At 39.7% G+C, this 26,911-nt stretch overlaps 1 protein-coding gene across 1 annotated transcript; it reads right to left on the reverse strand.

Moving 5' to 3' along the window:
* On the reverse strand, window positions 1-22,931 carry SYTL4 (synaptotagmin like 4). The gene is made up of 16 exons (XM_047075708.1): window positions 22,822-22,931; window positions 22,355-22,570; window positions 22,112-22,221; window positions 21,767-21,869; window positions 14,928-15,029; window positions 14,376-14,451; window positions 13,844-13,934; window positions 13,629-13,732; window positions 13,045-13,137; window positions 11,575-11,753; window positions 11,147-11,249; window positions 10,477-10,638; window positions 6,823-6,931; window positions 4,883-4,982; window positions 3,781-3,989; window positions 1-1,640 (listed from the first exon to the last, which is right to left on the reverse strand). The coding sequence occupies exons 1-16, from the start codon at window positions 22,929-22,931 to the stop codon at window positions 1,492-1,494; spliced, it is 2,016 nt and encodes a 671-aa protein (XP_046931664.1). The 3' UTR covers window positions 1-1,491.
* Window positions 22,932-26,911: the final 3,980 nt, after the last annotated feature.

Raw genomic sequence — 26,911 nt, forward strand, 5'->3', positions numbered from 1 at the left:
TGAAAAAGCTTTATTGAAGCACACATACATTTCAGGGGGTAGAGAACAAAGGAGCAAGTTACAGCCCAGGATCCCAAATGATGCTTTCTGTTACAATATTAATCCACACCCACACCAAACCTTTTAAAAACACTCCTCTATTCAGTTCACATGTACAATAGAAACCACTGCAGCCACCCCTAGTCCAGTGGCCTTATAGGAGAGTCAGCTAGCAGACTCTACCAAAAGGGATTTCTTCTCCAGTATACACTCCTTTTACAAACAACTCTGTGTAGATACTGTTGCAAGAATAACAAGGTCAGTTTGGTACAGTGAGTTTCAGAAAATGAACCTTAGATCACCAGACCCTTCTTAGAAAGGTCTCAGCACACCACACCCATGTTACATCTAGGTCAAGTATAGGAAACAACAGAAAAAATAGAAAGTGAAACCACTTCACGAAGGAAGTCAGAATAACTGGGAGATTCTCTGAACATATTCTCTTGGAGCCCTAACCGTGCCCAGTCTGGAGAAACACTGGGCCAGTTTAGACAGCACTTGGCTATTCTGGCTGGTGTAATGGTATGTCCATCATATTCTGTGTGGTACCACACTGCAGACACAAATGCTAAGAAAGATGTGGTATATGAGAGTGACGATATCTTGTCTTTTATTAGAGAAGTGAGGAGGTGTCCAACAAGAGCTGTATCTGTATAAAATGCAAGGATCCAGCGTGGGCTGGGAGACATTTCACTGTCAGTCCCTCTGGTCCTATGAGACCACTGAGAAGCCATTGTGGACATGTCCATGATTCAGTCAAAAGGCCACTATCTAATTAAAGTGTTTTTCTAAAGAAGCTCCATTATAAGGGTCCCCTAAAGGTCTAGGGAAGGTGTATGGAGCTTGAAGAAACAGGAATTTTCTTAGCATTTAAAACAATTAGACCAAAGTAATATGGAAATTGCTTAAAAACAATAAGAGTTAAAAACCAAGTTCCAGAAATATATCAAGGTAAAAATAGAGTTCAAAACATAAATTGGAAAGGAAAGAGCAGACCTACTCACCTCTCTCCCATCTTCTCCTGTCTTTAGTAACCCAACCCTGCTTCCCAGAGCCCTGGCCTCAGACCTATACAAATGCCAAAGGTAGCCAGGGCTTCCTGGGGAAGTAGGAAAAGAATTGCAAGACAGGAGATAAAAACTTGTTTTAAAGGATTTTTAAGCTAATTAAACATCATAAAGATAAAAGAATGGACTCTGGAAATATAGTAGATTATGCACAAATGAAAACATTTTAAACAGACCCTTATTCTTGAGCCTGCTTTAAAAAGAGGAACAAACTTTCATCACTCTAACATAATGAGATTTGTAGAAATATGTTTATTACACACACATACATAACACACATGCACACACACACATACATACACTAAATATAAATCTTTGCTCTTGGTTTCTTCGCTTCCTCTGACTTGCCCTGGACAGGACAAGACCTGCATAGAAGGACAGGGGCTCATAAGCCCAGCTTCTGCTTGGCCATCGAGGAACGGAGCTGCAAAGTCCCTTCCGCCCAAGACCCTGGGTACTGTCGCATCTTCTGCCACAGGCTCACTTCTTCCCCAGTCGAGTCCATCCAGTCTACCACTTCCCCATTACTGATCCCTGAGGAGAAACACCAGAAGCAGCTGAACAGGGAACCCACTCCACAGCCCACCAGAAAAGAAGGGTTATACAGCAAGGGTAGCCATCCTGTAAAAGACAGTGTGCTACGAAGATAGGTTGCTGGGACAACAGTCTGTAAACTGCTCCCTATTGACCCCGAAAAGCTATTTCTGTGCTCTTGAGACTCTATCAGGAGACTTCAAGTTGATGAAATGGGACTCCAAACAGCACATGGTAGCTTCAGACCTCTTATTCTGGGGCCATTACAGAGCTCTAAGTGTCTGACACCTCATGCCAGAGCTACTGCCCTGCTGTTATTGCCAACTTAACTGAAAAATTAAAAAAAAAAAAAAAGGAAGCAGCAGCAGCTGAACACCTTTTTCTCTAGCTGTAGATTCCAGGACTAGAGTTCAGATTGTATGTGGCCTCATTCCTATTCTTTTGTACACTCATTCCTTCAACAAACATGTATTGAGTGCCTACTGTATACCAGGTACTCTTCTGGGCTCTGGAGATACAGTGGTTAACAAAAAAAGTTCTGCCTTGCAGGCAGCTTATATTTGGACAGGGAAAGCAGGAAATATACAAGCAAGTCAACATACTTCAGATAATGAGATATATGTCATGAAGTAAATAAACAGGATGATCTATAGTGCCTAGATCAGGGCCTTGTTTAGATGGAGTGGTCTGAGGGCCTGTCCAAGGAGACATTTGGGTTAAGCTCTGAAAGATGGGAAGGAGCCTGACTGAGGTTAACTATAATTGCAAAGATTATGAAATTGGAATAAGCTTGGTATATTTGGAGAGCAGAAAGAATCATTGTGCTTGGAGCATGGCTGAGCAAGCAAGAGAGTGATATAGGATGGATCATAAAGGAACAAAGGGTCCAGAATCTATAGGGGCCTGTCAGAATGGCAAGAACTTTGGACTGTCTTCTAAAGTACAGTAGTAAGCCACTGAAGGGTTTTAAACAGGAGACTGATATGACCCTGCTTACATTTGTAAAAACATCATTCTAGACACTTTGTGTTAAATGCTTTGTATGACTTATTAATATACAAGTAGTATTAAAAGCTGCAGGCATGCAGAGACTATAGAGAGGGGAAAGAGGATTCAAAACTAAGTCTTGAAAAGCACCAATATTTAGAATGGGTAGAGAATGGGAAACCCACAAAGAAAAGTGTAGTATCAGTAGAAGCTAAGTATTTTAAGAAAAGGGGAGTGATCAGGGTGCCTGAGTGGCTCAGTCAGCTAAGTGTCCAATTTCGACTTACGTCATGATCTCACAGTTCATGGGTTTGAGCCCCGTGTCAGGCTCTGTGCTGACAGCTCAGAGCCTGAAGCCTGCTTTGGATTCTGTGTCTCCCTCTCTTCTACCCCTCCCCTGCTCACACTCTGTCTCTCTCTCCTTCAAAAATAGACATTAAAAAAATTAAAAAAAAAAGAAAAGAAAACGGGAGTGATCGGCTATGTTAAATAGCATGAATATTCTTGTAAGATGAAAACAAAATTTTGTCATGAGCAATTGCTCAGTGAAGTGGTCAGACAGAAGCCAGATCACAGTGGATTGAGCACTAAAAGAGATGTGAGGAAGTAGAGACAATTTAAGAAATTAGAAGGGGGATGTGGGGTCAATAAAAGATTTATTTCTGTTTCTTAATATTGGAAATACCAGAGGTTATCTGTGTTCACCTCCAGGAGGGAGGCAGAGAGAGTGCAAGTGATCAGACAGGAGAGAGAAGAGATTCCAGAAGTGAGGTTAGGAAGGTGAGGGTGTGATCCAGAACACTTGGAAAGAGCTTGGCCTTTGCTAGAAAGGACCCTTCTTTCATTATAACACAATGGAAGATGGAAATTATAAGTACAGATACAGGTAGGTTTTTAGACTTTTTTGGTGGTAGGATGATGGCATTCTTGGCCATCAGGGTCACATTTATCTGTACAGATAACAGTGCATGAGCTCAGCCTTCCCCTAGGTCTGCACATAGTAGGCACTCAGTAAATATTGTCCAAAGGTTAACTGAAAGGAAAGAAGACAACTCTTGTTATAGAGGAGCTTTGAAGGAAGGGGGTTGGGTATAGTAGGAGTGAAATATATAAGAGGCCTTTAAAATAGTCAGGATGGGAGAGAGGCTCTCACCAGTGCCAACACCCAGCCTGACCCCTCCCAGGAAGTCATTGCTGGCCATGTGCTCCCGGTCCCACACAGTCAGTTCCAGGCACATGTGTTGTAGATCTTCCAGCCTCACGCCATTGTAGACAAATGTATGGTTGTAGTGGGGATTCAGAGTCTTCTTCATCACAGGAGTTTTACGCTTACTGGCCTTGTTCCTCATGGGAAGAAGGTATCTGGCAGAGGATGGGGAGTAATCAACAACCTACTCAAACCTGGCAAGTAACTATCTATCTAAATTCCCCTTTCCCTAGCTAGCCCAGGCAGGTAAGTCAACATTCAGATCCGAGTACACACACTCCCTCCTTTGAATATGCTGAAGCAGAGTTCTCACTACCTCCACTAGATCATTCACCTGACTCAATTCCTTTAACCTGGAGAGAAAATTAACATAATGTTATAGTAAACTGTTATCTACACTCTACCAGACATGGGTGTTAGATATTGGATCCCATTTCTTTCTTTCTTTTTTATTTATTTTTTACATTCTTTAATTTAAATTCAAGTTAGTTAACATACAGTGTAATATTGGCTTCAGGAGTAGAACCCAGTGATTCATCGCTTACATATAACACTCAGTGCTCATGATTCCATTTCTATTGGACGAGGTTCTCTTTAAATAAAATCAATAGTAATAACTATAGGCCTAGCCAAACATGATTTTCAAGAGACCTTAAAAGTCAGTGGGGTGATGTATAATTTGGGGAAAGCTGGCATTGTTGAAATATTGTGGAGAACAAAGTCCTGAGTTCCTAAATCTTAATAGTCAGGGGACACAGATTTTTATTCAGGATTAATTAAAAGCATAAGTGTATAAGAGAGGGAAAGTCCAGCCTATTTACAACCCTCCTCTTTGGAAATCCACACTATGTCACAGTCCAAACTGAGCTTAGACCAGTACAAAGGTGGCTGTGGAGGCTTTGCTGTTACCTATTTTCAGGAGCAAAGTTGGTTGCTGGAGGTGGTAGGATATACAAGGATAATATCCACAGAGAAAGGTTAAATTGGGTTCATCTCTTAGCTGTCTTGTCCTAGAACTGGTTAGTTTGATGCTGGTCCAGGGACTTACCCCTTGACAAAGCTGTCTGAAGTCCCTCCTGATTTGGCAGCCGTCAGGTTCTTGGCTTCTTTGATCCACACCTGGAGCTCTCCCCCTTCCCCACCTTTACCTGTAAGGGATGTCAGCCATAGCAAGTGAGCCCCTACACCTTCAGATTTGTCTTGATCTTTATCTATATAGCACCTTCCATCCCTTGCCCCTAAAGGCAGCAAGCTTCGTGACAACTGGACCACACCTGACTTGGAGTCTTAGGACCTAACACAGTGCCTGACAGTAACCAACAGGTGCTCAATTAATAAGGACAACAGCAACAAATACTTTTAGAAAACTGGCTATGTGGCAGATCCTACATTAAGCATTTAATTCTCAAAGCAACCGTATAAGATATGTACTATTATTCCTATTTTATAGATGAGAAAATGGGAGTTTAGAGAAATAAAGTTGCCTGAAATTTGTTGAAGAGTTTTTAAAAAGGGAACTCCTCTACCTGTGTTCTTGATCCCATGCCCACTTCATAGGACTCATCAGATGTCATCAATTTCAATCCCCACTTCCCATTTTTAATATCTTTCTCTACCAGTCCTATCCCCTCAGTCTAAATATACACTAATATCTCTTCTTCTTCTTCTTCTTCTTCTTCTTCTTCTTCTTCTTCTTCTTCTTCTTCTTCTTTTAAAAATCCTTTTAAAAGAAAATCTCCCTTTACCCTTATTGGCTTCTCAAACTATCCTCCATGTTTCTCCTTTCTTTCACCAACAAGTATCCTGAAAGAGCCCACATTCACTACTTCTACTTCTTTGCTTCATTCACTCAGGCTAGTTTCTGGTGAAATCTGGCTTCTGCTTCCACTTATCCACTGAATACTCAACCTAACGCCAATGCACCATGTCTTCTCAATCTTCTTTGGCCTGATATCCCAATACTATTGACAACTCCACTCTTTTCTTCTTCAATATCTTTCCTAATAACCCTCTACCCTCACTGGCTTTTCTTCCTCTCTTCATCCTTTAAAAGGTTGTCCTTGCTTCTCTTCTCTAGTCATTCTGCACTCCCTTTTTGAGGATCTCTTTGATTCCCCAAGTCCTATAGATTAGACCTTGCTACAGGTATCTTTCTAAGAACTCTGGCTTCTCATTGCACAAATGGATCGAATTCAACTCCTTACCATTATGTTCAAAGCCCGTTTCAGTTAGGCACCAGCCTCATCAACAATTCCAACCCCACTCCTGTAACTCCAGTGCCACTGATCTTGATCCCATGTCACTACCTCACTACTTACATACAGCCCTTTACCATGCCTTTTTAAAGGCATTTAGCATGCCTTTTTAAAACCTTTGCTCCTGCTATCTCTTCTGGAACTGCCCTTCTACCTCATCCACTTCCTTTTCTTCCTGGTAAAATCTTAAGTCCAGTTTCATCCTTACTTCTTCTTTGAAGCTCTCCCACATATAACCAAAGAGAATTCAGGACTCCCATTATCGGTGGTCTTTTCCTGTCTGTCTTTCTTGCTAAACTAAGCTCTTCAGGGGAAGACAAATATGTCTTATTCATCTACATATCCACAGTCACTAGCACAGTGCCTGGTGTGTTGATTCACTCTTCCTCAACCTTGACCTTCCTGTCCCTCATACTTCACTACCTCTTGCAACCACCCGTTCTCACCCCCGAAGTTTCTGTTCTATTCTGCCCTCTTAATAGCTTGCCACAGCTAGACCAAGTTCAAGTCAGTTTAATAGCCTAAAAAAATAAGTGCTAACCCTAAAATATTCCCTTCTGGCTGAAAACAATGCAGAAAAACCTTACTCAGTAAAGGAATCTTTCCCAGAAGATGATCCAGGGAGCCTCTCAATCTGGTCTCTCCAACAGTGCTAGCCACCAGCTGCACTATCTCACAGACACCCCATAGAAAACACTAAGGGCTAAATCCAGCACACACACCCCAAACTCACTCTTTTTCCGGTCACCTCCAACAGGGAGTTTGGAGGCGGGGATGTATTTCAGTGAAACCACCAACTCGCCTTTGTGTGATGGCAAGCCAGTCGGCGACTCAGCACTGATCTGAAACACAGGGAAACCCGACAGGTCAAGCTGGGCTTCTCAGGAGTTGTTGAGACCTCTCGCTAAGGAGATTCTAAAATTAGCCCTAAGAACAGCTTCATAATGTAAGAGAATCCACCTTGTGAATACAATCCAGGGTCCCAAGGCCATGGCAGCCACAGGTTTCCAAGGCAGTTCCTTTAGAAGGAGCTGCAGAAGAACCAACAAAGTCTTCCGCAATTCCCACTATTTTGCTAATTTGGGGATACAGTTACTAGATTCCAAATACCCTCAAAGGTCTTCCAGCAAAGTTGCCACACAAACTCACAGGGACTGACACCATGGTGAAGAGTCTTGCTATCAACATCGTTAGTAAGAGCCAAAAAGTGGGAACAGCCCAAATGGCAATCGATATAGGAAAGGTTAAATGAGTGATTTTAATGCCATGTATGGCATATAGATTATGGCATGCAATCATCAAAAAGAATGCAGGGAATCCATACATGCTGACTCAGAAAGATAGCCAAGGTGTACTGTTAAGTCAGCAAAGTGAAATGCATAAAAAGTTTCCCACTTTTATTAAAATATATTCATGTCTGTACATGTGAATATGTATGTATATAAATAATGATTATTATCACTTGTATAATAGTTACTATGTGCCAGGCACTGTTAGAAGTACTTTAAGTATATCATTTTGTGTAATCCTCAAGACAGTCCCTATGAGATAGGTACTATTATCCCCATTTACAGGTTATGGAACACAGAGGTTAAGTAACTTGCCAAGGTCATACAGTTAGCAATTGGCAGAGGCAGGATTCAAATTCAGACAGATTGGCTCCAGAGTCTATGCTTTTAATAACTATACTACACTGCATAGAAAAACCCAGGATACATACAAACTTAACACTTGTTTATTCTACAGAGAGGAGTGGACTGGGGAAAGGAGAGAGGGCTTTCACTTTTTACTGTGTGTATATCTTCAGTGTCTTTTTAAAGAAAATGGTATGTATCACTCATATGATTTTCAAAGACAAAGCATAATTTTTTCTAAAGAGAGCTTGCAAAGATTTGAGGGCTAGGCGGAGGGAGCTCCACTGCAAGGATTTAAATATGTCACAATTTATAATTTTATATTTATTTACATTACTTTTGATTAATGGCTGTCTCTACCACTAGAACCTCAATGCCAGGAGGACAGGAATCACCCTATTTTTGCTCAGCCTAGTATGCCTGACACTTAGCAAAGTATCTGGCACACAGGAGATGCTCCAGAAATATTTACTGAATGAATGTAAGAGTGAGTGAGTGAATGAATGAATGAATGAATGACTGGAATGAGCAGCAAGTGGCCTGTTATCTTTGGCTGTTGGTAGCAGAATTGCTTCCCTCTATTGACTTTCTTGGCATGGTTCTTTTCTTTTTGCTTTGGTATCTAGAATGTGAGCTGGTGCAGACTAGATGTACCCTGTCATCTGCCTGTGTTCGCTGGGGGTCCACTAACCTAAGGTCCTTAGCATGGAGTATACCAATGCCAGGAAAGCATAATCCCCACTGGTTTGGAAAAATGTACCACTTACCCAGAATGCACAGTTTAGTGTATGGGAGAGATACAAAAGAATAGGGAAGTGGATGCCAGGAAGAGAAAACTGAATGGGAGCAAATGGATTGCTAGGAGACACACACACATGCACGCACGCACGTAAAGATAGATCAGAGACAATAAATGTAAAATGTTTTAAGTTAAAATAGTTATGTAATACTGGAGTAGTCTTCTTTGATGTTTATAAATGTCTACAGAATTTATTAACTCCTAGATTGTGAACTTCAGTAGACTCTTAAAAACTAGAGTTCAGCCTTAGCTAGAAATTGGTGTATTTTTTCAGTGGCATATTTTAAGAGCAAATGACTCCATTTTAATGCAGTTTTTTTTCTTTTGATGTAAGACACTTTTATTGGCACTGCTTCATAATGGTGTATGGTGATGTTTCCAATATAATTATATCAACTGTAGGCCCCTGAGAGAATGACTTGTGTGCCAAATGCTTAAGAAATTCTAAATTTCTAATGATGTGCTATAGTTTGGTCATAATTGTTTTCCTGTTTTTATTAGTATTTAAAGGGGCAGATTTAACATTGTTAATATTTTCCATGGAGGGCAGTAGCTATCAAAATATTGCATGTATTTTTCCTCTGACTCAGCAATTCCACCACCAGAAATTTCTTCTATAGTTACATTCACATAAGAAGGCCAAGACATATTACAGCATAGTTTTAACAGCAGAGAAAGCAAACAATTTATTATACAGGCACATGAAAGAATACTATACAGCAATGAAAATGAGATAGATATGTAAGTGATGGCATAGAAAGAGGCCCATGATAAATAATCAATTGTTAAACGAAAACACTCAAGACATGTACATGATGAGGTTCATATAAGCCTATTTGCATAAAAAGGAAAAAAAATATAAATCCTTACATTTATATCCATGCTGCTTAATACCAAATCTCTATGAAGATATCCAAGTAGTTGATAACAGTGTTTATTTCTAGATAATGAAATGTACTTTTCTTTTTATACACTTCTATGTTGTTTTCATTTTTAACCATGTGCACAGAAATCCTTTTATTCTTAATTTCTTAAGCAACATATGCAGACATGGTAAAAAGCTCAAACGTCATGGAAGGGCATACAGAGAAAACTAAACTGCTCTCTCATCTCAGTCTCTCTTCCCAGAGGCAGCCACTACTACTAGCTTCTTGTCTATCTTTCCAAAGATAGTCTCTGTAACACATACTACTTTTAGCATTTAAAATGGTGGTGTAAAAAAATTTTACCAAGGAACTTTTCCATTGAACAGTTCATATTACCAAGAAATCCTAATTCTGTTTTAGCGATCTTAACCAGAATGACAGTAACCTACTGAATGTCCATTATATGCCAGGCACTGTTATCTCCATTTTGTAGATGAGTAAACTAAGACTCACAGAAGTTAAGTGATTTACCTAAGTTATTTTATAAGAGAGGTGACTTACCCAGCTGGCAAATAACAGAACCAGAACTCAAACCCAGGTTTGCACTCAGATCCCAGGCACTACAATGCATACTGCTATATTCTCGCCTGAGATGCCATCTCCAAAGTAAAATTGTCCCTGGCTTGTGTGACAAAGAGCACAATAATTAGATCTCCATGAATTCCTTTACTTCCCACTGCTTTAGTAAAAAGATTAGCTTGGAAAAGGAGTATAGATTAGGATACACCCAAAAGGTTAGCTTGGAGAAAAGATGCAAGTTAGTATGTTAGAATATGCCCAAACTCTGGAACATTATGAGGCAAAGCTTGGCACACACATGAAAGACTTTTCAAAGGAAAACTATGGCTTCATCCTTTGCCTGGCCTACAATTGCATCTGAAATTACTGTCAAACTCAGAAGCTCCAGCAGGGTGCGCTAGAACTCTACAGAAGATTTCATTCAAAGACGCTACCAATATGTACCAGCAGAGATCAATGTAGACAATGCTACCTCAGAGCCAACTGTGTAAGTTGTGAAAGCAGACTACCTTCCCATGTAAAGGTAAGCAATGATCCAGTTTCTTATCAAGTTTCCAGGAATCCATCTGGACCTCTGCCTCTCCAAGGAAAGTGTTTCTGCCAAAACGACCATGATGCCAAACTGAGAATTGCAAAGTCCTCTGAGCCAGGAGAGATTCTGGGATCTCATACTGTGAAAAAAAGAAGCCCAGGATGATTAGTTTGTGGTAATTCCTCAGAAAAGATTATTCAAAAATCCGAGCAACCATACCCAAAGTCCATAATCCTGAATACCAAATTACTTTAATCCCTAAGAATTCTGAATTTCCTTCATGAAAGCCTCCACTTACCCCATTTCACAAAAACCTACCCTATTCTATGGAAGGACCTGGAAAATTAATTTTTCCTTGACTGGATGAAAGAACAATGGAACATTCAAAAAGGATTGCCACAGAAACTCCTAATCCAAAATAACTTTTTAAAATATTTGTGGTCACATGAACCTCCGATTTCACAACAATCCAAGAAAGCCAGATCACCTTTGTTCTCTGGGAAGTTAGTATATGAACAGATGCGAATGGTGCATCTTCAGAAACAGACATGGCCACTGAAAGCCATGTCAACCAGCTGTGTAGCAGAGGAATTGCCACATAAGACATAAGACAGGGCAAGTTCTACTCCCAGGGTCTAGATACTTACTCTGAGGGTCTCATCATATAGCGGATTGATAGTGTCCCGCTTGATGCTGGTTTTTCTTTTTCCTTGGCGGGACTTGTCAGGCAGAAGATAAGTCTTTACATATCTAGAGACCAAAGAGAGAACGGAGTCATTTGTTGTCTTTTCTGAAGCCCATTCTTCACTTCTCTGCTTTCCATATACATATGCCATGGTGAAATGAAAATGTCACATCTTTTAGTCTTCTTAGACATGTCCTTCTTTAGTCCTCTTAGACATGTCCTTCTTGTATTTTCCCAGTCCTGGTCCATCTCCCATATCTTTCCTAACCACTCTCAGTCACACCTCCCTGTCTGCCCAGGAAGTGATAACCTCAGTTCAAGAATGCCCACATAGATGCCAGGGTCTGAGCTCTCATCTCAGAGCATCGGTCAGGTTCCAGAAGCACTCACGGGTTAGAGCGCTTCTTGGCATCATCAGCACAGGCCAGCTGGTGGCACTCCTTCACATGGATGACCAGAGTCTGTGTTTGCTGCTCATACTTGAGAGAAAAGGCGATCTTGCCGGTCACAAGGATGTTTCCAAAATCGCCAGCTTCACTATAGATACTCATCATGCTGCCAATTGTACTCTGAAGATAAAGCACCCACAAACATCTGGTAAAGGCATACTCCCCCTCCCACATTGCTCACATCTTCCTTCAAAATAAAGCCACAGTCACGGAACAAAACAAAAGCTTCAGAAGCCCCTGCTATAAGCCAGTACTGCCAACAGGCTTGTACTCAGAGCATGAGACAGCCTAGTAGCACACTCATAATTATTGAGGTTAATAATCAGTTCTTGGCTCACCTATGTTCTGTCTCTCTTCTTCCCTGCTTTTTATAAATTTTATTTTTAGTTTTCACTTGTCCCAGAAGGTAGACAAGGAGTACAGGTAGGAGGAAACTATGGTTTTAATATGTTACATACACTAAAATGTTGGCTAGAGGGGATCAGTTGCTCATTAAAACAAAGTGCCTCAATTATCTTTGGGTTTCTTTTATCCACCATATCCCTATCAAGACCTATAGAAAAAGTGATTCTTTAAGAATGGTGGAGGGCAGGAATCCCACCAGAGGTGAAAATACCTCTTCCTCTCAGGTAGTAGTCGTCTCTGTAAGCCTGCCATTCTATTCCTGTGTGTGAGTAGAAACAAACCCTAATCACTCTGGTTCCTGACTCCGTGTCCCCTAAACACAAATCTTTGTACTTCTGACAGAACTAGGCCCTAATTCTTAACTGTCCCTTTAACTTTATGATTTTGATTTGTATTGCTACTCCTTAATCATACCCTGATGCCAATTAACCCTGCCAGGGTCCCCTCATGACAATGTTCTTTTTCTTTTAAATGTTGATTTATTTATTTTGAGAGCGAGGAAGAGAGAGAATTCCAAGCAGGCTCTGAGCTGTCAGCGCAGAGCCCAACACGGGGCTCAATCTCACAAAGCATGAAATCATGACTTGAGCCAAAATCAAGAGTTGGATGCTTAACCAACTGAGCCACCCAGGCACCCTGACAATACTTTTGAATGTGAGATTTGGAGTGGGCTCTGATGAAGAAATATTATCTTGCTCACTTCATGGCCTGTTACCTTTTTAGAGGAGAAGTTATGGTTTACTGTTCACAAAACTGTGATAAAGAATGTCTCTAGCCCTAATTACCGAATTACCTAACTACTTCCAGGGCAGAGGCTGAGGGAAATCACCTAGCTGTGCACTAAGCAACTATTATCTAAACTGAGGATATGAATAAACAAATGTATCTCACTTACCTGGAAAGAGTGACTAGGATGATTCCCAGGTCCTGACTCTGCTCTAGAGAGATACTTCCTTAATTCCTGGTACCCAAACATGTCTATAGCCACAGAACCAATAGAACTTACCATGGACGAACCACTTCGCATGCTGCTTCTGGCTAGCTTCTGGCGATGCAGCTTCACTAGATGGTCAATGTCTTCTTCTTCCTCTTCCTCTTCCTGGAACAATAAATATAGATTCAGGGTTAATAAAATGAGAAAAAGTTCAAAGACTAATTAACTTCCTTTGGTGGGAGCCATAATTATTGCTAAACTCTGAGGTGTCATGTACACATGCATGCACATATCCTTATTTTGTGTCTCCCATTTCAGGTTTCCAAACTATATTCCAACCATCTTTCTCAAATTTAAAGACAATAAGAATATCTTTTTCTCATTTGTCTGCCCAACCCAACCACCCCTTTACATTTGAATCAAAATAAGTATTTATTTGAACCCCAACTATATATCAAGCAATGTATTTGAAGATGAAAGAGACAATGAAGACAGTATTTTTCTTTAAGCAATTCAGCAACAAGATTTACTTTACAATAAAGATTCATGTTGCCCTTTGCTAAAGAATTAGGTCGATTAAGAGTATCAAGTACTAAGGTCAACTCTAGATTTATAAAATTTCATAGAGTGTACAAGTGAAATACAAGGGTACTTACCATATCTACACTGAGGCCTGGGACAGATTTGCTTCTGTCTCCCAAGGAACCACTTTCATGTCCCACATCTTCCGGGTGAAGATCAATAACAGATTTAGTGTATTCTGAGTGGAAGAACAAAAACCCAAATCAAAAGAAACGTACTCTTCTCCGTACCAAGAACCCATCCAGGGTATTGAGAACTTCAATCTCTAAGGCCATGAAGGGAAACCTACCTGAAGGCCTGAGGATTTTTCTGGTGTTCTTCTTAAATATCATTTCACCCTCATCAATTGATACTGCATTTTGACCCCCAGGCTGAGTTTCCTAGGAAGGAATGAGGGCCAGGAAATGGAAAAGGACTGCTGGGTAGGTGGAGGATGAATAAGGAAAAAATTGACTTAAAAATAAGGCTCAGACTCTGTATCATATTCTGTGTCTCCTCCTCTCTCTGCCCCTCCCATGCTCATGCTCTGTCTTGGTCTCTCAATAATAAATAAATGTTAGAAAATTAAAAAAAAATAAGGCTCAGACTTTTGCTAAATTATGCAAAGTTAAAGGAAAGATTAATTTAATCTTAGGAATTTAATCCTAGGAAGTAGTACAAAACCTATTTTCTCACATGTTTCAACCAAACCTTAAATGCTCCCAAGTGAATCTGAACTAAAATTCATTTAACTGAATTCTTGATGTAAACTATTCCTGAGAAGGGAAAAAGAAAGAGAGAAGAGAGAGAGAGACCCCAACCGACCAATACCTAAAGCTTACCTTTTCTACTTGAGATGTGGGTGCAGACATCTTCTTCCATTCTGGAAAGAGTCCAGATTTATCCAGAGAGTCTCTCCTGGAGGTAGATATAGAAGTTATAACAAAATCACCTCATCACCTTCCCCATCTATGGAAGCTCTATGGAAGGAGATCCACTGGCTTGGGGTGATTGTAGTAACCAAATCCAGAAGGTAAACTTCACATCTGATTTACCTTGAAGGAATGCAAACAATTAGATAAGCAACTTTGCACAAACAGAAGCACTCACTCCCCCCTTCCTAAGGGACATCAGGGACAGTTGCTACTGGTCCAAGAAGAGTCCTCCAAGATGCAGCAGCCTGTGGAAGTTAGCATGCTCCAGAAGGCTGTGCTCAAAGCCAACAGTAAATGTACTACTGACAAACTTGTGGCAAGGTCAGAGAAAATACTTCGTTTGACTTGCTGAGGACAGAAGTCAGGAACACTGAAGGCACAGGACCCATGCATCCTGAGCTGGACAACAAAATGGAGACTTCAGTTGAGCAGAAGTGCAGAGACTCGCAGGGGTTTCACCTTGACATGCTATCCGAGTCAGCAGTGTAGCTATCCAGACTCTCATTCTCAGTCTCCAGTGCACTCTTTCCACTTTTCAGCTTGGGCACTTCAAATGGCACGCTAGAATAAAAACCAAGAGCCAATGTGTAAAGAAAGTGGGCTCTCCTGCTGGGAGTCAAGCTTCCTTCCAACCCATTCACAGTGGTAGCCTAAGCGATCTTCCTAAGATAAATATCTGAGTATATACTTTTAAAACTTTTCGGCAATTCCTCATCGCTGTTGGAATTGAGTTAAAACTCCTCAGGAGGGCAAGAAAATCCTTATGATTTTGACCCCTGCTCACCTGTCCAGACTCATCTTTCACCCTCAACCTCTCCTTATACTTTACATTTCCAGAAGGACTAAGCTCTTTTGGTTCCTTGACCATGCCAAAGTTCTCCCTTTTACTCTTGTCTCTTCCTGGGATGTTCTTTGTACGATGAGCACTTTTCTTCACCTGGCTAAATCAACTCCTTCTTCAGGTCTCTCCTTGTATGTCAATTCCTCTAGGTCTCTCTGACTATGCCCCCACTCCAAGTCTAGATTAGTAACCTTCTTATATGCTCCTAAAGCACCCTGATTTCTTGGTAGCAGTCATCACATATGTAATTATTTATGTCTTTCAAGTTATTTAATTTATTCAATAATTTAAACAAATGATTTATTTAATGTCTTTCTCCTCCATTAGACTAAGTTCTGTGAGATCAGTGACTACAAATCTTATTCACTGCTGTGTTCCCAATGCCTAGAAGAGAAATTACCCTACAGGGAGGCACTCATATATTGGTTGACCGAATGTTCTCAGTGGGGCTTAATGTATACACATAAATAACTAGTATGTTTCAAAGACAGTATTCAGAAGACCAGAATTCTTTCTCGGCTTAATGAATGGGCATTCAAAACAGCAGTTCTCATCTCTAAAGGGAAGAACACAATTCCTGGGACTCAAGGAATTTGTGAGAGCAGTTAAGAAAAGGGGAAAAATCATTCTTCCTCAAGAATCTCAACTAATTTCACTTAACTCCCAGGACATGACACTCTCCTGGTCCTCTGACCTTGCTGGGGTCTCTTTCTGAGGCTCCTTTGCTGGTCCTTCATCTCCTAAACCTCTAATCTTTGGATTATGTCCAGGCTTATTCCTTAGACTGCTTCTCTTCAATATCTAGAATTATCCCTAAATGATCTCATCTAGTCTCATGGCTTTAAATATCCTCTATAAACTAATAATTCCTAAATTTATCTCTCACTCAAATGCCAGGCTGGTATTTCCAATAGCCTACTTCACATCTCTGTTTGGATATCTCAAAGACAACAAGTACAAGATTAAGGCCCTAATCCTCCCCCAAATCTGCTATCTCCTCAATTTCATCAACTGACAACTTCCTCCTTTCATTCTCTGGTCAAGGATCTTAATTTTCCTTGACTCTCCTTACTCTCTCACAATACAAATACAATCTGTTAGCAGATACTCTTAGCTCTCTCTTCTTTTTTTAATGTTTATTTATTTATTTTGAGAGAAAGAGAGAATGAGCAGGGAAGGGGGGGAGAGAGAGGGAGACAGAGAATCCCACGCAGGCTCTGTACTGCTAGTGTGGAGCTTGACACAGGGCTCAAACTCATGAAACATGAGATCATGACCTGAGCCAAAATCAAGAGTCGAATGCTTAACTGACAGAGCCACCCAGGCACTCTTTGGCTCTATCTTCAATTGTATGTAGAATCTGACCAGTTCTCATCCCCCACTGCCACTACTTTTGGTCCATACCACCATCATCTAGCTACTGGATGATCACAATAGCTTCCTGACTGAACTCCCTACTTCTACCCTTGTCCCTATACAATCTATCCTCAATACAGCAGTCAAAATGAGCTTTTAACATATAAGTCCAAATATAGAATTACCATATGACCCAGCAATTCCACCTCTAGGTATATACCAAAGAGAACTGAAAACATATGTCCACACAAAAACTTGTACATGAATGTTCATAGCAGCATTATTCATAATAGCCAACAGGCTGAAACAGTGTAAATGTCCACCAATGGGTGAAAGTATAAACAAAATATAGTATATTCATACAATGAAACTTTACTGTCAATAAAAAGAAAGAAACTTCTGATACATGCTACAACATGAATGAACTTTGAAAATATTATGCTAAGTGAAATAAGCAAGACACATTTTGCATGACTGCATTTATATGAAAGATCCAGAATAGGCAAATCTGGTGTCTCTAGAAAACAGACTAGAGACTGGAGAAAATGGGGAGCCACTGCTTAATGTATGTTATGTGAATTTTACCTCAGTTTAAACAAAGAGAAAAAGATCACGTCATTCAGACTCCTCCTCCTCATGCGGAGTGAAAGACAGGGTCCTTACAGGTGCCAACAAAGTCTTACATGATCTGCTTCTCATCCCTTCTCTGTCCTCATCTCCTACTGTTCTCCCCTTGCCCATTCAGTTCCAGATTACCCAAACGTGCCAAATACAAACTCACCTTCGGGTCTTTATATCTTCTGCTTTCTCTGCCCACAGTGCACTCCCCCCATGTACTCCCAGGGATTGCTTCCTCCCTTATTTGCTTCATGTCTTTGCTCAGATGTCACCTTGTTATTAAGACTTTTCCCTGGTTACCCTAAGTGAAATAGCATATATACACACGTTTTCTTGGCACTCCCTATCCCTTTAGCCTACTTCATTTTCTTCACAGCACTTGTCAACATGTGATATGATATATTTATTTGATTATTGTCTGTGTCCATCCACCCCCAAATCTAAGCTCCACAAGCAAGGGACTTTATTGTATTTACCAATGTATCCCACTGCCTAAAATGGTGCCTGGCAAATAGTAGGCATTCATAGACATTTGTTTAAAAAATGAGTGAACTATTAAATGAACAAAGAACAAAGTAACCAGAATCTATAATGTTTTAGGCAGTAAATAATAAACTTTCCAGGTTATCACATGATGTTTGCAATAACTTCATGAAAACAGCAGGGTTTGAAATCCTAGGGTGTGCATGAAACAGTAGTCATTTCTTGAGAGATGTATTAGCTTTATAGTCTAAGGCACAGCAGGGAAGTTGATTTCATTTTTACTTTAGAATCATTCTTTTCCCCCCTTTGTTCCAAAGAATAAAGAACCCAAAGAGGAACCATTCCTCTAGAGAGGTAGTTGAACAATAACTCATGGAGTGTGTTTTCTGCTTGTATTTTTCCTAAATATTAATATGTACTAACTTAGAGATGATACAAATAACCCTGGGGAAAAAAGGCAATTATTGACATCTGTGCAGTAAAAAGTAGACTACGAGATTAGTCCTGGGCTCTAACTATCTGTATAATCTCAGGTAAATCACTTATCTTGCTTTCTTTTCTGTAAAAATAAGAGGGCTGAATTTGATTACCTCTGCGGCTCCATAATTTTATGGCAAAGATCATTTATGGCCACTTAATCTGCTTCCATGTTTATGGTAAATAAGTCTTCTGGGTCCAATGAGACAAGAGGTCATAGACAGCCAGAAGCAGCAGGTTTCAGAAATTACATTCTGACCGATGATGTCAGATGTGTTCATCAGATTCAAGAAATAAAAGCCATTCTTATCCTTATCCACAAAGGAAGAAGGGGGCCTCATCACCTAGAACAGATGAGTCACCCACACAAAGCTGTGTGGAAATACCATACAGATAGCAAAAAGAATGAGCCAGACCCTTAGTGCTGACATGGAAAGATGTCGATGTTATATTTTTCTGTGATTTACACCTTGAGTTATAACTGACATAAATAAACTGCACATGTTTAAGTGTGCAATTTGATGAGTTTTAACATATACAGACACTTGTGAAACCATTACCACAATTAAGTTAGTGAACACATCTATCACTCTTTTTTTTTTAATTTTTTTTTAACGTTTATTTATTTTTGAGACAGAGAGACACAGAGCATGAACGGGGGAGGGTCAGAGAGAGAGGGAGACACAGAATCTGAAACAGGCTCCAGGCTCTGAGCGGTCAGCACAGAGCTCGACGCAGGGCTCGAACTCATGGACCGCGAGATCATGACCTGAGCCGAAGTCGGACACTTAACCGACTGAGCCACCCAGGCGCCCCACATCTATCACTCTTAAAAGCTTCCTCTTGTTCCTTCATAATCCATTCCTCACTCCCTACCTGACCCCAGACAGAAAGTGCTGATCTGCTTTCTGCCACTAAAATTTGGATTGCATATTCTAGAATTTTATATAAGTAGAATCATACAGTATAGCTTCTATTTTTTGTTTGTTGTTTTTTGTCTCTTTGTTCTTTGTATCAATAGTTTATTCCTTTCCATTGTTGAGTAGTATTCCACTGTAAAAATAAGCCATGATTTATCCCTTTACCCTATTGGTAGACATTTGAGTTGTTTCCAGCATTTGGCTATTACAAATAAAGCTGCTATGAATATTCATGTACAAGTCTTTGCATGGAAATACGCTTTCACTTCTCTGGAGTAAATACTGAGGAATGGGATGGCTGAATGACAAGGCAGTGCACATTTAAGTAAACTACTACTAAACTGTTTTTCAAAGTGGCTGTACTGTTCCACGTTCCCACCAGCAGTGTATGAAAATTCCAGTTGTTTTACATTCTCACCAACAATTGGTATGGTCTGTTTTTTAATTTTAACTATTCTAGTGGGTATACAGTAGTATCCTATTATGATTTTAATTTGCATTTCTCTAATAATTAAAGATGTTGAGCATCATTTGACATCTATATAGTGTCTTTGGAAAAATGTCTGTTCAAATACTTTGCCAATTTTCTACTGGATTATCTATATTATGGAGTTTTCAAAGTTCTTTCTCTTTCATTTATTATCATTTATTAACATGTATGTAGTATAATCCTTTTTTAAAAAGAAATGAAAAATATAAGAATCCAATCCATATTTATACATTTAGACAGTTATGGTAGTCCATACAACAAAACTAGTAATGACTATTAATGATAATAGCTGGGGGCAGAAGCAGTGAGGCTACAGGGGACTCATTTTACATATTTCTATATTATATTGCTTTTCAACAATCATATAAAATATGATTAAGTTACTTCTCTTTGGCTGAGGGAAATGTAGGGGAAAAACACAAAAGCCAAAACAATTCACCAGCAGCAGCCAAATAAGGAATAAAGTGTCAAGTCATAAGTTCAAAAAGTCATGGCTAAGAAAACAGAAGAAAGATTTAATTCAGGGGCACCTGGGTGGCTCAGTACGTTAAGCATCTGACTTCGGCTCAGGTCACGATCTCACGGTTTGTGGGTTCAAGCCCCGCATCAGGCTCTGTGGTGATAACTCAGAGCCTGGAGCCTGCTTCGGATTCCGTATCTTCCTCTCTCTCTGCCCCTCCCCCACTTGCTCGTGTGGGCTCCTGTGGGCACGTGTGTGCTCTCTCTCTCAAAAATAAATAAACATTAAAAAAATTAAAAACAAGCAGATGATTTATGGTTGCACAGCAGGATGTAAATGTTATAAGTGCTAACAAAGTAAAAGTAATTTGAGTAATAAAAAAAGGAAGTAGGGGAAAGCATTGGTAGGAAGTGTAAGAAAGCTAATTTCCTCCTCTTTCATAGCACACAGTCCACTGATATTATTGAAACAGGTAGATTTTTTAAATGACTAAATGACTGGCCAAGCACTCCACTGCTAGGTATCTACCTAAGAAAAATGTAAATGTATGTTCATACAAAAACTCACAGTGAAAGTTCACAGCCGCGTTACTCATAATAGCCAAAAAGTGAAAACAACCCAAATGCCCATCTACAGATGAATGGATAAATATGGCATATACATATAATAGAATACTGTTTGTCAATGAAAAGAAATGAAGTCCTGCTACACGCTATAACATAGATGAACCCTGAAAACATTATGTTAAGTGAGAGAAGACAGTCACAAAGGACCACATAGTCTTTGATTCCATTGAGATGAAATGTCCACAATAGGCAAATACAGAGATAGAAAGATCAGTGATTGTTGAGGGATGGGGAAGGAAAAGGAAGTTGGGGGAGTGGCAACTAAAGAGTACAGTACCTTATTAAGGTGATGAAAAGTTCTAAAATCAATTGAGGTGATGGTTTCACAATTATGTGAACATATTAGAAACCACTGCATTATACACTATAAATGGGTGAATTGTATGGTTACGTGAATTGTATTTCAATAAGGCTGTTGCCAAAAAAGATACTAGGAAAAAAATGATTGTTCAATGGTTTTTATATTTTTTTCTTAAACTTAGTGGGATGTTAATGACTAATATCTTTTATGGTAAAGAAACATTTGAAGATTAGCAATTCTTCAATTTTATTTCAGTGTTTTATTCTGTTAAATTCAAGTAAAATTAAATAGCATGCTTTTAATGTATATATTATGATCTAATATAATGCAGATTTTTCAGTCTATCTACCCACCCATCCTTCTATCTATATATATGCACAAAAGGTATTGGAAATAATTTTTACATGTGAATACTGTGGTAGTAGGAATTTGGGCAATTTGTTGCTTTCTTTATTGTTTCCTATACTAGTTAAATTTTTAATAATAAGTATGTGTCATTTTTATTCATCTTTAAATTGTTCTTAAAAGAACAGAGTAAATATGAGAAAATGTTAATGTTTACATGTGGGTAGTGGGATTAGGATTTTTTCCCTCCTTCTTTATTCTTTTCTGTACTTTCCAAATTTTCCTGTAATAAGCAACTATTATTTTCTAAATAGAAGAAAGTTAAAAATGATAGAATTAAAAGGATGTGTAGCATTTCTGAAAGTGATTGCTAGTTCTTACCTGGGCTCCTTCTTTTGCTCCTGAATGATCTTTCTTCCTGGCCAGATATCATCCATCTGTGACTTATGAAGAAGGGACTGTCCCACTGTCTCTCTTTTATTCACTTCAAGACAAACAAAAGCATGGCAGGGTGGTGGTGATGAGAGGGGAAGGGAAATACATTACACTTGCAGACGGGATGGCAGTATTATCTTTATATTACACCCCCGCCCCCAGAGCCCATGAAGTGAAACTACCACCAGTAAGAACATAATAGGATTCCACACCAGAGGATCTATCACTGAACTTAAGCACCTAAAAAAAAAACAAAAAAAAAAAACCACAAAATTCCAGGAAGATCAGTACCTGAGGGTTTATGGCGCAGGGACATCCTAATTATCTCACTGCCTGTGTGGTAAGCAAAGCGATTCAGTTTCTGGTCATAAAACCAGTCACCAGTTGCCTTCTTCAGCTCTCTGGGAAGGTATAGAAGAAAATGACAGATGAATTAAAAAAAAATGGCCCTCATCATTCAGCTAACAAAGGCCAAGGAGAGAAATTCTCACCACAGCAGGGGCCTCATTTCCTCTCTCCATAGGTGATACTCACATTTCCTTGGCGCACACCTTGCACCTCCAGGTACCATTGCTTTCCTGGATTCTGCAGTCCCGACATACCAGATGATTACAGCCCCGGCAAGTGTTGGTCTTGGGAGTCAAACGGCCAAGGCTTTCCTGGCACCGAGCACAGGTCCGATCACTATAGTGCTGGCTTCCCCTCTTGGCCCCTTTCCTTTTTATCTCCAGTAACTCATTCTTCAGTCGCCTGCCAAGACCCCAAACAGAAGCACAAGCACATTTGCGATCTGCACAGGTTGGATGGAGAGATGTTGAGGGGCAGAGACAGTAAGACTATTTGGTTCTGTGAAAGCAACAACTTCAGAGCCCAACCTGACCCAGTGAGGAATTGTAAACCTCACACATGTTCCTCTAAAAGTCACATGGGAGGTGTAAGGAGAGGTTCAGATAAAACTGGTCAAAGGTCTGGGAACTCATGCTTTTTTCTGGAACTCTTACCTAATCCTTTTCTCATCTGCTTTCCGGAGCTCCTCATCTCGTTGTAGAACACTGAGGATCAAATCCCTCTCCACCTCAGACAAAAAAGAGAGGTCAAGTATCTCTGACATGATTTATTCTATTTTTTCTTCTACTCTTCTTTCTTCAAAGCAATCAGACCAGCAGAGTTACCAGAGTTGCCTGAAATAAGATAAGAACTAATTTCACACAGATAATTTACTCCAGAGTAGACCACAGCCCTAGGGCCTTTTAATAGGTTACTTTCCCCTTAAGTCAGGATAAAAACACAACGTTGAAGTAGCTGACCTATTTACTATTCCTACTCCCACCTGAATCCTGCCCTGAAAATGAAGCGGCTTTGATTTTTGAAGAAAAAGGGTTGAGTCTTTCAGCATAAGCCACTTAGTCTGGAATAAGCACAGAACACCTGAGTAAAACTCCCCCTCTACCAAGTGGATCCTCAATCATCCAATTTTCAATACTTTAAATGTTCTCACATCCCAAGTGTATTAATCCAAATAATCAGACAGATGGTCTCTGTAGTAGAGGAGAAAACCACATGGGGACTCCTGCCAGTTGAAGCCATTTCTCCTTTCCTGACCAGCTTCCATGTACTCAGGACTCAGCTTCATGCTACACTACAAAACTTCCATAAGCTATTCTATCTTCCAAAGTTCTTATTGCTGTCACTACCTCAAGAATGTCTTCACACATTTGTTAAGCACCCACTCTGATAGGCATTGTGCAAAGTGCTAGGTATATAGAGATGAGTTAGACACAATTCCTGTCCTTAAGAAGTCCACAGACTACCTGTTTCCGATTCTGTGTCTCCCTCTCTCTCTGCCCCTCCCCCATTCATGCTCTGTCTCTCTCTGTCCCAAAAAATAAATAAACGTTGAAAAAAAAAATTTAAAAAGGGGCGCCTGGGTGGCGCAGTCGGTTAAGCGTCCGACTTCAGCCAGGTCACGATCTCGCGGTCCGTGAGTTCGAGCCCCGCGTCCGGCTCTGTGCTGACTGCTCAGAGCCTGGAGCCTGTTTCCGATTCTGTGTCTCCCTCTCTCTCTGCCCCTCCCCCGTTCATGCTCTGTCTCTCTCTGTCCCAAAAAAATAAATAAACGTTGAAAAAAAAAAAAAAAAGAAGTCCACAGACTAGTAGGGGAGACAGATACACATAAAAACAGCACAATGTACTAAGTGCTATGAGAGGGATAATAAATTCAATGCTATGGGAACCTAAAGAAGAAAATAACTAATTCTATCTTGCATAGAGAGAGAAGAGAAAGATTTGTATACATGGTAGGTTTTACAGAGAGGTGTATTTTTCATTATAAAACAGTAAATTTTTGTTGGTGGGGGGAAATGGTAGCAAAGATGGGGGGGCTAAATTTTATAACTCTCACTCTTAAAAATTAAGAATTTTTAAATTTATTACACAGACAATAGAAATCCATCAAACATCTTTATTGTTGCTTTGTTTTTGATGTTGAGAAATCACGTGATCAAATTCATCTTGCAGAGATCACTCTAGCTATAGTATGAAAGACTGATTCAAAGGACAAATTGAAGTTCAATTTGGAAGTACATAACACATTGTAAAATATGTACATTCCTTAGCCAAGCAATATCACTTCTAAGAATGTACCTGATGGAAATACCCATATAGATGTGCATACAAGGGTATATACACAAGAATGTTACTGCAACATTTGTAAGAGCAAAACAAAATAGTTCTTTAAACAAAATAATACTTCCATATAACCGCATATTATGCAACCATTTAAAAAATGTGGTAGATCTGTATGAAGATGGATCTTGGAGTAGAAAAAAAGGTAGTTGCAGGACTATACTGAATACCTTTGATAAAGTATTTATCCATACACTTGCATATGTAGAGAAAAAAGGTCTGGAACAAAAACCATGATCATTGGTTTTTCTTGGGGACTACAATTGGGAGGGGCAACGTTTAATTTTTGCTTTGTATGGTTATGATTTTTTTTACATAAAAGTGTCTTACTTTTAAATACCAAAAAAGAAAATTCAGAAGAGACAGGAGGATTATTGTAATAGTCCAGACAAAAGACAATTTCAGTTTACTAAGTGTGCCTCTAACCAAATTGGCAAGCCATTTTATTTCCGTCACCCTCTGGTTTCTCATTCACAAAAATGACCTATCTCAAAAAGTTCTCAAGAAAATGAAATAATGTGTGTTAATTAATCACAATATTTGGAACACATGTTTGGAATACACATACTTGATGAATCTGCTACAGGGCAGGTGTAAACCAGGGCAGCAAGTCAAAGAACAGAGAATAAAGTTTGCAAAGCAGAACTGACAGAATGGAGTGACTAAGAGGATGAAGAAGGAAGACAAAGTCAAAGATGCCCACCTTGCATGTCTGGGTTTATCAACTGGTAGATTAGTGATAATCTTAACTGTGATAAGAGCTATAAGAGAAGAAACAGGTATGGAAGTAAGGCAAGAAGTTTCATTTTAGTCATAATTGTGTTTGTACTATATACAGGACATCCAGGTAATTAGACCCAGAAAATTGTTGGAGGCACAGGGCTGGTCCTCAGGAAGAGAGACTGTATCTGAAAGTATAGATTTGGTAGTCATGGGAGTCAAAGAGCTCAGGGTAGACCCAGTGAGAAAGGAAGTGAGGCCCATATTTACATTCTCTGCTCCCCCCTTGAAACTAGACCAAGAGCCCTTTTTCACTCTTTTGTTTTGTTTTACTAATTACCTACAGGACAATTGAGAGTATAAACAACACAGCACAGTTACAAGGTTCCTGAAACCTCAACAGTTTCTTGACTTGGCTATTTCCTGGTCTTTACTGAACTATAAGATACTAAGCTTCCTTCATAGACCCTTTCTTAGATAATCGTGAGGAAGAATGATTAGTTCTTTTTTTAATGTTTATTTATTTATTTATTTATTTGGAGAGAGAGACAGAGTGTGAGCAGGGGAGGGGCAGAAAGAGAAGGAGATAGGATCCCAAGCAGTCTCTGCATTGTCATCGCAGAGCCTGATGCAGGGCCTGATCCCACTAACCGTGAGATGATGACCTGAGTGGAAACCAAGAGTCAGTCACTTAACCAACTGAGATACCCAGGTGCCCCAAGAATTCTTAGTTCTTATACCCATGGAGAATGTATACACTCTGTGAGAACAAAGACTTTTTCAATATTCTTCTATGTATCTGGCCCACCACTTAACACAATATTTGGCACATAGTGCTGCATATGCTGCCACTATTGTTGATCATCATCACTATCATCATCCCACCAGTTCCATTTATTGAGAATTTACTATATGCCAGGCAACAAGTACTTTATATATTAACTAATTTAATCCTCACAACAACCCCAAGAATGAAGTACTATTGTTATCCCATTTTATAGATGAGGACCCAGGAGAGGTTGGGTTAACTTGCCCATTAATAAACAAAAAGCAACTGAAGTTGCTGGGATTCAAGCCCAGGCAATCTGATTCTAGAGCTAGTGCTCTACTGGCCCTGTCCAGGCAGGATCATGGCCAAAACAATTATAAAATATTGAACAGGGCAATTAAAAGCATTGTACAAATTGATTCTCATATGGGTGATTATGAGTGAAGCACTGGCCAAAATATCAGCAGCTCATGGATAAAATAGATATCACCAATTGCCTGGCAGTTAAAGACTAAAGATGGCACTACTGGCACATTGGAAATGAGAATGAAGTCAGATTTGTGGAGTGGCAGCAGAGTTCTGTGATGAGATAGGCACATTGGCACAATAATGAGACCAAGTAACATCAAAATCCAGGGAAGTAAGAAAATCCTTGAGGAAATAAAGATAGCACCATAAGAAAATGGAACTGCTAATACTATATATCTCTTGTTTTTCGCTCTCATGGACTTGAACAACCGGAATTGCCTTCTTCTAAAATCTTAAATTCAGGAATCCCCATTTTCTGACCATAGCACACTCTCACTATACCTATTCTTCAACCTAATCAAGACCACAGTCTCTTGAGCCCATGTCCCATTTTCTCTTGGTCTACTTGATTCCTACTTATTTTCCTTTCCAACCCATTCTGGTCTCCA

The sequence above is a fragment of the Lynx rufus genome, unplaced genomic scaffold, assembly GCF_022079265.1.
Source record: "Lynx rufus isolate CCGP_SWC_20201006 ecotype Redwood Valley unplaced genomic scaffold, mLynRuf1.p SCAF_14, whole genome shotgun sequence".
In the NCBI taxonomy this organism is placed as follows: domain Eukaryota; kingdom Metazoa; phylum Chordata; class Mammalia; order Carnivora; family Felidae; genus Lynx; species Lynx rufus.